The 13260-nt window shown below is 42.2% G+C and overlaps 1 protein-coding gene across 1 annotated transcript in view; it reads left to right on the top strand.

Annotated features, from left to right (window-relative positions):
- Window positions 1–13260, top strand: part of eva1aa (eva-1 homolog A, regulator of programmed cell death a) — a 72724-nt gene that overhangs the window by 12218 nt on the left and 47246 nt on the right. Inside the window, exons 2-4 of the mRNA XM_023414868.2 lie at window positions 7464–7687; window positions 9233–9356; window positions 11505–11657. Of these exons, the coding sequence (XP_023270636.1) occupies window positions 7464–7687; window positions 9233–9356; window positions 11505–11657 (501 nt within the window). The remainder of the gene's footprint in view (window positions 1–7463; window positions 7688–9232; window positions 9357–11504; window positions 11658–13260) is intronic.

The following is a 13260-nucleotide window of genomic DNA, read 5'->3' as shown; positions in this document are numbered from 1 at the left end:
GGTGGGGTGGGGGGGGGTGACTTAGCAACTGACTGCCATTGAAATCAAGGAGACGAATCATCACCTGGGGATATCGGTACACAACTGTGAGGCAAGCCCATGTGGTGATTTAAAAAGAACTGAACGTGTCAGCACACACTCGTCTTCTGTCTCTGGATTCCAAACCACATAACTGCAGAACATCAATGAACCAAATCTCGACATGAATGAATGAATGTCATGCTTTTAAATCTCAATATCTCCACCTGTTAGTCACTCTATTTACTCTGCCTCTGATCTCCTCTATCATGTTGTTTTTCCCCTCTCCTCGGGTTCTTCCTTCATTTCTACCACACTCTTCCCATTTCCATTCGCTGTTGTTTGATCAGTCCCAAGTGAAGTCTGATAGCAGAGTGAAGCACATGCTGGGTCTGTCTCCTGTGGGGAAAGAGGTTGATCTTCTGGGATTGGATTTAAAGTTGTGTTTCTTAGGTCGTTTTAGTGAGAAGTCAAAGAGCAAAACCAATGCTGCTGTTAAATCCAGGGGGCCAACCTCATGTGAATAAGCCTTCTCAGCTGATCCCCCCCCACCCCCCACCCATTCAGTAACTGTGTGTACAGTATGTGTCTGTTAACATGTTCAGTAAGTATGCACTTTCAGCCATCAAGTGGTGCCCATTACTAATGTAAATACAAACCTGCCCCTGCTCCTTGTACACAATTTGCCACTCTGACTGAGCTCACCAGTTAATTGGCATCTTGAGCAGTTTGTATATCATCTTTATACAGACCGTGTGAAGGTTTTCAAGACTGTATGTCCTGTAATATACAATAGAAAAGGTTGAACCCTCTCAAAACGTATTTAAAAATGTAAACATTAAAGGTGCTATCTGTATGTTTTGCTATTGCTACCCAGCCAGCGTTAGCATTAACAGCTGTTCACTAACCAGTCTAGAAGAAACGTTGGGGGTTCAAACTTCATTCCTTTACTCTCCAATAGCTGTCTCCAGCAGTGGGAAATCAACCCTTTTGTTTTGCTTCTGTTCTACATTCACATTTTTCTTCTACTGAAGTTAGCATTGTAGCCAGCTAGCTACGAGTCACTGTAGCGTCCAGTTTGCCATGAAGAAGTAGCGCTGCTCAGAGGACATACATAACCTCTTGTATTGTAAATGCAACAATGGCCGAAGTTCTTGGCAAGACTATGTAGCAATAGCAAAACTTACAAACAGCTCCTTTAACCATTCAGGACTAAGGACAGAGAAGAACATGTATAAGATAATACCTAAATATTCTTAGGTGTTGTTTTTTTAAGAGTTTAACAATCAAACATTCAGCTAATCTCCATCATCAGAACAGGGTTGTGGTTTGATTAGGTTTGATTGACAGTGACCAAACAAGCCACAGACCAATTCGATTCAAATGTTGAACCACCTCAGTGATGGCCCAAGCCCTGCCCCCCTCAAAACAATGAGAAAACACTGTCACCCTACTCCCAAATGTCTCTCATTGGAAGAACCAGAACTGTTCCTGAAGAAAATGTTTAATTTATGTAGGACCCCATTGTTGTGTATCTTTAGAAGCTGATTGAGAAAACAGGTTGTCAGGGCCTTTAAGGTATTTTCAGTACACTTTGTACTAGTGTCAGATCTCATTAGTGCATCAAATATTTGCAAGTTCTGTCCCAAAATGCCAAGCTGCTGCATGTGTCTTTAGATTCATGCATGTAATCTTCAATGCGTTCACTCAACACGAACTGCAGCACTTTCAGAACTTTCATTGAGCTGCACATTTTACAGTACTTGAGTAGTCTGAAAGGTAATCCCTCTGTCACTTATGTCAAATTTAACTGCTTAGGCTGTAGCAAAATATCTCTATGCTCTTTTTCTGGCCCATGATGGAATTACCAAGAAAGTAGGCTAATCCAAAACGTGACTATGGCACCAAGACTAATGTATTGTAAGCAGAGGAATGCAGTGTATTTTAGGAATGTGTCTTTTTTTCTTCTTTTTTTTTTTTTAGCCCCAAATCTTAATGGCTTTCGCAGTGAGGATTGTACTTGGCTTGTTTACAGCAGCATTAGCTTGTAGCTTTCCTTTGACATATTGTCCATTGTGTGGCAGTGTGTCCTTTGTGGCATCTATGTGAACTTGTGTTTTTTTTTGTGTTTTTCTTCACATGTTGGAGGTCTCATTTAATGTCAGCACACCTCATCAACCTGGCCCATTCAGCTCGTGTATCATACGTTCGGCTAAAGCTAAGGTCTGAAGAGGTGAATGCAGAGTTTTGACCACATATAATTTAGAACCAGTGGTTGTTTTATCTACATGCCATGCCGTGCTCCGGGCCCTTGTGCCGCCTCTGTGGTCTGCGGTGAAAAGTAATTACAACAGGGCCTAAAGCCACCAAGCTCTGGCCTTTAGACCTCTGCTGCCGCATCCTGTAAGCAACGGCTTCGCTTTTTAAAAGATCTCTCCTCTTCTCTCCATACCGCTCTTTTTCTCATGACCAGTAGACTGCCACTTTTTCCCTCTCATCCACCTGAAACCATCACCCTCTTTTCAGAATTTGAATCAACACTTGATTATTCAACAGGTGTCCTTTTGGATCCAGTATGTCTTTATCTACCACTTTCTTTCTCTATCACTCATCTTCTGCGTTTCATCGTCCTGTTCCTCCCCTCCTCATCGTCACCAGCCTTCTCTTGAGTGCTGCCAGAGCGCGGCCTGCGTCTTTTGAGGGAAACCTCTGCTTTTTCCCACTAATCACCACTTAAAGGGGAATTCCTTCTCCAGCAGCAGGCCTGCAGCTCTGCATCTTTGAACATTTGATGGTTTGATGGCTATAATTTGCTTAAAATAACACCAATAAAGTCATAAAACTGTAAATGCCTAAATACCTAATGTACCAAGATGAAACGCGATACAGCCTTTGATTTTGTACCTTTCAAGAACCTCTTGGCCACTTAGTTTCCACAGAACACATTTTGAGGTGTTGTTACAGATATATCTTTATTATAGATGCCTGATCTTTTTTAAAGAGATTGCAGTTCATACAGCCTGTTGATTATCTCTAAACTACAGTGTAAACAGAAACTTTGTTGGCATTAAGATAAGCTATAATCTTCTAATACTCAGCAATATTGTAAATTCTTACCCAACGCTAGAGGCTTTGCAAACATTACCCGACAACCAACATAAAAGTTAAAGGAGTAAGCAGCTGAATAATAAGCAGCATTAAGCCTGCAGTATTATAACACAGTCAGTAATACATCATGCTGCAGTGCATTGTTCATTCTCCAGCCCAGGCCAATAGGAGGAGGCGGCATCTTTCAAAAGCAGGGGGAAAGCCCTGAGCATGAGTAACAGACAGAGTCTCTACCTGAACTGCCTCTCTGGAGTCTCCACTCTCCCGTCGCCTCCTCCCACCCGCCCCTCAGCTCATGTCAGGAATACCTGTCATGCTCATTCTCAGTCGACACTGAACACCTCAGCTTAGTGGACCGTGAGGAGAATTAGTTATAGAGCTTCCTCCCAGTCCTGACCTGAAAGGAGAGGCAGGTAGGATTCCAGCAGGAGGAGAACACCTTATATAAGTTTTTCCTAGTAATGAATGAATATGTTTCTGCACTGGTATGTGACCTGCACCAGGTTGTGACTAATCAGCGGTTCCCAGGGAGTAAATCCCTCTCCAACAGGCTTCTTTCAGTGTCATGTTGACACAACACAGTGGCCCATCACTAATCTCCTGACCCTCTCTATCACTGGGCCCGACTTCAGGGTCCTCACATGACCAAAAATGAGGCGATAATAATAACAAGGGCCTCTGATTTCTACCTTTACATATGGCTGAAAGATTGCGATTAAAGCTGAAACGTGGACGTTCTCGCATCATATGACAAAATCCCACCTGTGTCGGGATGATAGATCCAAAAGGCAGGTGCAGGTTCCTGCGTCTATGTTTATAACAAATCCCTATACTGCTTGTGCAGAGATTAAATGGACCTTTCAATCGCGTTCACGACAAGAGTGACCTGTGTGTACACGAACGGCATCACGACCGCAACCTCCTGTCTTTTAATGGCCGAATAAACAAACCGGCAGACATAATAGTGCAGCGCTTTTGTCAAGGGAAAGGGCAGGGAGCTAGTTAAGGAAGGAGTCTGGCCCCACATGAAAAGAAACAGGGAGGAGGAGAGACGCCTGGGTGTTCCTCCAGCATTGTTCAGCCTTCTGCCTCTGAGGGACACCTGTCATTGGCTGGGCGGTTTACACAGGTGCCTTAACCCAGCCTGATTTGTTGGCCTCGAAAGTAGACTTCAGTCAACAGGTAGAGTGAAGGGAACAATAGTGATGATCCAGAGGAAGAGTGAGAGAGAGAGAGAGAAACAGAGAGAGAGAGAGTGGGAGGAGGGTGGGATGGCGAAAAGGAGAAATGGATTCTTTTGAAATCACCTGAGGGTTTGTGTGAGATAATCTGTTTGCCTTTTACCCACAGTCTCGCTGTGTAGGGTGGAGGAAGGCGTATCGGTGTGTTTGTGGTGCTCTAACTGTTGCTCAAGGATCCCTTTCTCTCAAGAAACTCCTCCTCCACCTCCTCCTCCAAGTGGCCCGAGCAAATTCAATCACCTATCTTTCAGTCCTCTCAGCTTCACCCCGTTCATAACCTCGGCCGTTTCCATGGTTACACCACTGTACCCGAGGCTCCGGTTAACTGGAGGGCTGCACTAAACTCGTGGTCTCTCATGGCACTGGCGCTTTGCCAAGAGACAGCCCTAATAATGTGATACTGTTACACCAGAACCACACACCCTGGCTCGGAGAGCCCAAGCAACAAGGCTTGTTCGTACCACGTTGTTTGTGTTGACGTTTTGTATGCATGTGTGTGTGCGTGAGTGTGTGTGTGTGTGTGTGTGTGTGTGTGTGTGTGTGTGTGTGTGTGCGTGTGTGTGCGTGTGTGGTCTTGCTGCCAGGGGGATTGCCAAGTTCCCTCTCACCCTGTGTGGAATGTGGCAGGCAAAGCAGACCTGTGTGTGTTTGTGTGAGCTGGATATAACTGTGGAGGGGGAGAAACTAGTTAAGCCGACACAATTAAGAGAAAGTATCAAACTCGCAGCAGTGCAGTTTGTAAATCACACTAAGGATAATGAGTCAAATTAAAATGCTTTTATGTCATGTTAAATTGGGTCATAAATACATTTGAGTTGTTCAAAGAAATCTTTCACCAGTTAAATCCAAATTAAATGCTCATATATCACTATTTTAAGGTTAATGTATGATTTCTAATGTAGTTCAACAGCTTGGTAACAAGCAATTGAGCCAATCAGAGAAATAAATATGTATTTGTAGGTTGCAATAATATTAAAAATGTATATAAATCCAAGCTGTTACATAAAGGCGCCTGCTTTGGCTGGTTTGTAATTCTGATAAATTGCTTTGAGGCATGCAAATAATCTCTAAGTAAACTTAAAATAGGATTGCACCTGTTCTCTATTTTCACAACCCAGCCACAGGTGGAAACCTGTTAATGTGAGCAATGGTGGTTTAATAACCATCTCTATTTAGAGAGAGGCTGACCTTTTGAAAACTGGGAATGTCTCTTGTTTCCTTTCCTCCTTTTAACTGTGGCCATGGTGATAAGGGGACAATGTGTGTGTTTTTGTGTGTGTCCGTGTGTGTAAGTGCATGTGTGCTGGTGTGTGAGTTAGAGGACACTGTTTCTGTGAGATTTCCTCTTCCCTAACAAACACTAACCAAATAAAGGTAATTGAATCACAGTGTGTCCACTCTGTGAGTGTGTGCGAGCATGAGTGTGTGTTGACTCTTTGTAAATGTGTTTGCAGAGCACTTAGCCAGGAAGCTCGAGCTTGTTTTTCAAGTTGTTTTTAGTCGTCCAAAAGTAGATCTACATGATTTAACAAAAACTGTCTCAGTTTTAGTTTAATTTTAGATGAACCACATAGATTTGGAGACAAAACGATAAGCTTAATTAATTTAAGTACTGAATTTAGCAATTGCAGCGAAGTATTGAAATGGGAGAAGCTACAACTGAAGTGTTTGTTTCTCCTCTGCAGCAGCCAGCTCATAAATGGGCCTGATAAGTCCAGAAAGACATTATATGACGGTGGCCAGGGGATCAGCTCTCTCCTTTTATCTGCATTTTCCTTCTCACAGGCTGGAATGTTAATGGTGGCTTTGTGATGGGGTTCAGCTCTTCTGAGTGACTGACAGGCCGACTGGCAGCTCTCAAAGACTCCTAATGGGAAAGCAGAGTTAGCTGAGAGACGTCAGTGTTTTTAAAGAATGAGAGCTTTTATTTGATTTCAAGCAGCCTCTGAGGTTAAATGAAAGTTCACTTAGTGCTTGTTCCATTAAATGGTTTATATAATGTTTCTATTCATAATCGTTGATACCAGCTGGTTGTGTGGCGCAAGTAAACATGGGTACTGGCAACCTTGATAACCTAACAGAAATCGAGCCTGAAAGGTGGTACATAGCTTACATAATTAAAAGCTTTAAAGGTCCCATTTTTTTACTTTTCCATGTTATATCTGAAGTGTTGATGGGCATAGCTGAGAGCGGTGACTGCTTTGTTGTGACATCACAAAGTTAGGGAAGTCGTGACGGCTCGTTTTAAGGCTCAGTTTCTGAATACAAGTCGTGTGCATTTATTTGTGGACTGAACGCTTTGATACTTTCACAGTAGTATTATAGCACCTAGGCTTGTTTTATAATCCAAAAAGACATGGAAAACTCACATTATACAATATGGGACATTTAAGATAGACAACAACAATCTATCATACTACCAGAACCAATGGTCTATTAAATTGTTCTTTGGTATATAAATAAGCTGACTATCATATTGCCAGAAGAGTGCTATTGTAAATCTGTGGGGAACATCCGACAGGCATGTATATACTGTATCGTTTTATGTTAACTGGCTTTAGAAATCATCCTTGGTAGGTTTTTAATATAAAACACTTTATTCTACAGCCATGACTGGAGGGCTGACGCTACCAGCTAAATAAGCTAAAGCTGCACTCTCTCCTCCTGTTGTTGCGGTATTCTTGGCCTGGAGGTGTCTTTTAGATGTAAGTAATTATCTGTCAGGGCTTGCTGACATGCAGCACTACCAATTGTCCATGGAAACACAACATTATGGAATGAAAAAGATCATGGAGGAGATTGTTGCGTGCTAGCAACTGTTTCTGCATATGATAGTAGCATGAAATGAGGGAAAAGTGGTGAATTAGCCCAGGCAAGGCAAAACGGTGGTAGCAAGTTGGTTCCACTGCAATGAAATGAAGCATTTAGAGTGGGGGTTTTTTGTTGTATTTGCTTGCACGGGGATGCTTGTGCTACACATAGAAATTATGTGGATTGTGCTAAAGGGCTGCAATTGAATATCAGGAAGGTTTATGCATTCAGATACGGTCAAAGTGCTTATGGTAACAGCTGATTTGGCATCTTGCTGTCTTATAGGTTACCTGTCCAAAGTGTTGAGGAACTACACCGAGCAGGCCTGTGACGGAGACTTCCTGTCTGTTCGCTGCCCGCCTCGCACCACCATCACCGTCCAATCAGCTTTCTACGGAAGGAGAGGTGCGTCTGACTTCCAGCAGTGCCCTCAGACCTACCAGGCCCTCCTCAGTTCTTACGACGCCCGGGAGGATGATCGATATTGTTCTGTATCCACTGCACTACAGGTAATTAACTGAGCTCACACATTCCAGATAGAGTTTTGTATTAGAAATCCAACCTGTTATAATTTCAAGCTAGTATTAAAAGAGATTCCCATGTATCTGAAACTTGGATCTCATTTCGTTCCCCCCTTTGTTAGTTCACCCTTCACACACATACACGCCCTTGCTTTTGGGCTGCAAATCCTCCTGGGAGAAAGTGTCCTGTAAAATGGTCAAATTGGCCAAGGGTTAAATTTCGGAGGACCACTGATTATGTAACGCTTTGTGAAGAGGTTTTCCGGCAAATTACACTCTGTAAAGAGGAAGTGGGCTTGTATGTTCCCCTGACACAAAGCGATTTCATGGGGTCTTTGCCTTAGCATCCTCTCCTAAATTGGGATGCGGCTGGACTAGAAGCCCCGCTTTGCAGCACCAACACAACCACACACAAACACATCCTGTTCAGCATTCATTCAGTTGTTTTGTGTATTCTTAGTCCCCCTGCCTTCTAGTGTTAAACACCGTCCGTTTCCATAATAGACAGGGCAGCCATGAATGCACAGACACAGAGAGTGCATTGTGCTGAAGTGAGAGAATTACTGACTGCTGCGCCACCCACATTACTATACGTCACATTACTACAACCCTGAAGAATCTCATTCCACCACCTGTTCATCCCCCTTGTTCTGCGGGTATTGCAGCATAAATTCTCCATGTAAAGTTTATGGGTATCCCAGCTATGGCTGCAACTAATGATTGTTTTCATAGTGGATTAATGTACAGATCTTTGTAATTATTTTATGAAAAAACATCTATTAAAAAAAAAAAAATATATATGTATATATTATTTTTTCTTTGTGTTTTCACTTGAATGATTAAGTAATTATTAAAATTGATGCAGATTTATTTTCTGACAATCAATGAATTGATTCATTGTTTCATCATTAATCCTGGATTTTCTTCAACCAGGTGGCATGTACACGTCTTGTAATAGATCCAGTGCATTTCATCTTTGTGGTGTACACACGCTAATCAGTGAAATCGCTCACAGTGAAGACCTACATGTGTTTTTTGGTGTGTTTATAGGGGAAATCCACAGATCGTGTCCTTTATTTCCCCTCACAGTACTGCACCAACCACAGATCCCAGTGCTGCATTCCATGATCTGTTGTAACTAATGCTTCTCTTTTAATGTTAAATTCGGGGAAAGTCTCTGAACAGAATCCCCTCTGTCATTCCCCCAGCGAGTGGGATTTCAGTACAAGAGAATGTAGTGTGTTGGAATGTGCTCACCTGGGATACAGCAGGCTAAAAGATGATGAAACTAGAGAAGCAGACGGATGCCAGGAAATGAGTGGAATGGAGCTTTCCAGAGTTTTCATTCTCCTGTTCTCTTTTCTTTTTTTTCTCTTACCTGCTCCTCTCCTCCTTATTCCCATGGCTATAAGCAGCCTGTTTGAAGTGGTTTTAGGTTTGCCTGCTGCTGGTCTCAACATCGTTGGCTTATTGTTCTTCCTCTAAACCTATCTTTGGTCTTCTCCCGCTCTCTGTCACTCTTTCCTTCTTTAGAAAATGCTGGACGAGTGCCAAGACAGAAGGAGCTGTCAAGTCCTTGTCAACAGCCGCGTGTTTGGGACAGACCAGTGTCCTGGCAGCAGTAAATACCTCATTGTCTGGTACAAATGCAGACCTAGTAAGTCCCTCGTCACCTTGTATCCTGACAATGACACACACTTGTCTCTCTCTGTGCTTGGACCATGCTTTCTCTTTTCTCACACGCTTCCACATTTAGTCAGAAATAGACCAGGGGTGGGGTCACTTCATTTGCACAAGGGACAACCCAATTCCATCATTAACAATCAGTGTATTGAACAACTCTAGTGCTTCTCCGCAGCTATCTGATTATTATAAGGAAGCTAGAAGGAAGGCTTAGGCTGTATTGACCATCCTCATAACAACCAATGACCATCACATGGATATCTTTTCTGCCCTGTATTTGTCCACGTCCACATACAAGCTTAGGTGCTGCCATATTGAAACACAGATTTTAAGTGCACAAAAAACAGAGCATTTGTAGATTTTACATCATGCTTCTTTAAGAAAAAAATCACCTGCAAAAGCATCAGGTAGTGCTAGACTTGAAATACATTTTGTCTGCATGTTTTTTCCTCATTTGAGTTTATTACACTAAGTTATTTTAATGCAATTAAAGGAAACAGTTAAACAAAGGTAAACAAATCCCATTGAAAGACCAAGAACAACAGTGAGTCAATCCATCTCTCAATATTTTTCTGTAAATCTTGGTAATGGGTAACAAATAAATCTTTTTTTAGTTAATGTTACTCAAACAGGAGTAAAAAATTTATTTGTTGGGAACTATTTTGTGTCGTTTGGTTAAAACACATCGGGTGCTCTAGTGAGTATTTACAGCACCAGGATGTTGTATGTGGAACTGACTCATAAACTACAGTTCCCATGTTTGTGATAATATTGGAACATGTCACCAAGTGCAACTATGAGGCTTACTGATGTGTTTTAATCTTGAGACAACAGTGGAGGAATAAGCCATGCATATCATACTTGGTACTTGGATCAATTCATTGCATTTGATATTTTCATGGGATTTATTGACAATAAGAAAAAAATAAATTTCACCATACAAGGGTATTTCAGTACTTCTGGTTTGATCAATTTATCCAATCATCTAACTTGACTATAAATTCTACACTGAATTATGTGTCACATTGTCTGTGTCTTTCCTTCTGTTGTCTTCTCTGTTATCAATTTAAAAGAAAAAAAAATGTATTGCGTGCCTCCTCCTTTATCCCTCTCCTTGGCTCTCCCTGTGAGCCAGGAAGCTAAGAGTATCACTCCAGAGGGGAGCCACAACAGTGCAGTGATCCCACCCAGATTCTAGTCTCCATTCATGGCTCAGTGCTGTGCTGAGCCGAGCCGCACTGAGCTGTGCAACAGTTCACACTAGAGTGACCAGAAGTGGGCATTAATCCACTGATCCCCCTGCCCTCCCCACTTTTTCTTTCTCCACCGGACCCCGGGGCCAATCAACAGCTCTTTGTTCACTGTCACTTAAGCAATGACTTCTCAGGGGAAGAGAGAAAGGCCGCATGGGGTGTTAGTGAGGTGCAACGGGCAGGTGTCACTGCCTCTGAAAGGAGAGGTGGATGGAGGACAGAGGAAGTGAGGGAGAAAAGGGAGGGAGTAAGAGAGAACAAGAGTGAATCCGTCACCAAAAGATATGACAAACCAGTACGACCCCTTTTCTGTGCCTTCTCCTCTTTCTGCATTCCTGTTCCACTCCCCACACGGTTGTAGAAGTGGTTGCTGTTGTGTTTTTATTTGTTGGCCAGCGGAGCTGCTCTGGCTGTCACAGGTCACTGTGGCTGGATGTGTGTGAGGAATGCCTCTGCATGGCTCTACATGTCCAGTGAGCAACTCTACCTCTGTTTCTGCCTGTTTACACTGAATTAAGCTAGGGTCCTGTCTTCTGTGCTTATTACAAGCTGCTCTACAGAGGTTTGATAAAATAAACATTGTGGGAAAAAATTAAAAATCAAAAGAAATCAAAAAGAAATCATTCCTTTTCATCTGAAAATGTCATTTCTGATGTAAAGACAACCAACAGTTTACTTAATGTTTTGTTTTGTGGTCAAGGCAAGACAGTTTTTTTTTCTGTTATAGCATTTTAGGAATCAAATCATGTAGAAAGCTGATATTTTAATGGAATATTCATAAATTCAAAATTGCTTCAATTATCTTATTTTCCTTTTGTGCTTTTTTGCTGGTTTGTAACATCTTGTATCCTCTCTTTCCGTGTCTCCAGACGAGTATAAGAGTAAGGTGGTTTGCGAGGAGGAGAGGATGAGGCTGAACTGCAAGCGGGGTATGCAGATCGCCGTTTACTCCGCCATGTTTGGCCGAACTCAACAGGGCACCCTGGAGTGTCCCCTTCATCACAGGAGGGCGCCGTCAGTAGGTGAGTCTCATTCTTGCTCACTCACACTGCAGGTTACAAAACAGTTGAGTAGCTGAGGAAGCTGCATTTCTGCCATTTTCTTGCACCAAATAGATCAAATATAAGACGGGTCATAATATAGGTGGAGATTGTAGCAGCACTAAATAAAAATGCGTTGCACCATGAAGCTAGTTCTCACATTGAGAGTAGTTGTCACTAAATACAAACTGCCAGGAACAACTGTTCCAACTGACATAGCGAACATTAGCTTGTATATAATGTACGACCTGTTTAGATTGAAGAGTAAAAGAAGCAGCTAATATTAAATATTGTCGACGTACCTGACCTCATATTTGTAATGTTGTAAACTGGATGATTTCAAATTGCATCTCACTAAACTAACACAATTAGCTCAATTACCTTTGTTTAAAACTTCATGAATGAGAACTAAGCAAGGAAACACAAACTTAGTGATGGATTTACAAACAGCGAGTGTGACCCAATCCTGGCTGAGGGTGCTGTGATGCTAGATGCTAAAGTGCTGTTTTATGATAATCTTATTCACTGATTATCCCCTTAGGAGGGTGGGCAAAGGTGATAATGTTTTTATTATCAATACTGTTTGACTTTATTATCTTTCTCTTTATTCATAGCATCAGTTTTGGGTTCAGTCTGAGGTGAGGAGAGGAATGAGATTTCTTACTTGAAAACACAAGCTGGGAATGTAAATCAGGTCTGCCTGGGTTTGCATGATGTTGAAAGTGAGTCTCCTTGTCCTGCTAATGTTGTTATACATAGTAATGAGTTGAAAGAGTGTAACCTAAGGTCACTCTGGGCTTTGATTTGTTCTTTTTCCCCAAGACGTTTTTTTTCTTTTTACAATAAGATATACCAGGAGACATCCGGCAGATGGGGAAAATGAAAGATTTTATTGATGAGTTTCACATGTCAGGGCTCGAACACCTCTGAACCACAAAGAGAACTACAAACGCCAGGCTCATAACTCATAGCTCAATCTATTTTTTGTGAATTTTCTGCGACTTGGGTGATAATTGCCTCGAGATGCTGTCGGGGTTCGGTGGATTTTATCATTTCCTCGCCAGCTTCTTTGCTTCAGAGTCTCTACTACAAACGCATGTCTGCCACACCCGTACTTGACGTCAGCTATTTAAAATGCCCCTTTTCTACTCGGGTAACTGATTGATAATTTAACTTTCAGAAAAATGTCACCATTCGGCATCTTCTTTATCTTACTCTGAAATGAAGAGTTACACTGTATAAAACCACTTCTCAAGCTCAGGTTGACACACACACACACACACACACACACACACACACACACACACACACACACAGACATTGTCAGGGGAATTGGGGTGGAATGTAGATCAGATGTCTCTGTCATCCAAAGCGCAGAGTTTGGCCCGTAAAAAAGGGACAGTATTGAGTTCCCTCCAATTATGTATGTGTGTGTACGTGCATGTGTTAGTGCACGGGATATCCAGATGTACTCTAGCTCTTGTTTAGGAGAATGTTAATGACTCTAAGCTTGGATACATGACAAGTCTTAGTATAACCATAGCTACTGTGCTGGTGGCCCTTGGCCTCTTTTGCCGGGCAGCTC

Source organism: Seriola lalandi, unplaced genomic scaffold (genome assembly GCF_002814215.2).
Source record: "Seriola lalandi dorsalis isolate HSWRI2012SDOR001 ecotype SW California unplaced genomic scaffold, Sedor1 jcf7180002054544, whole genome shotgun sequence".
NCBI classification, from domain to species: domain Eukaryota; kingdom Metazoa; phylum Chordata; class Actinopteri; order Carangiformes; family Carangidae; genus Seriola; species Seriola lalandi.
This window is presented reverse-complemented; position numbering and strand designations above follow the sequence as displayed.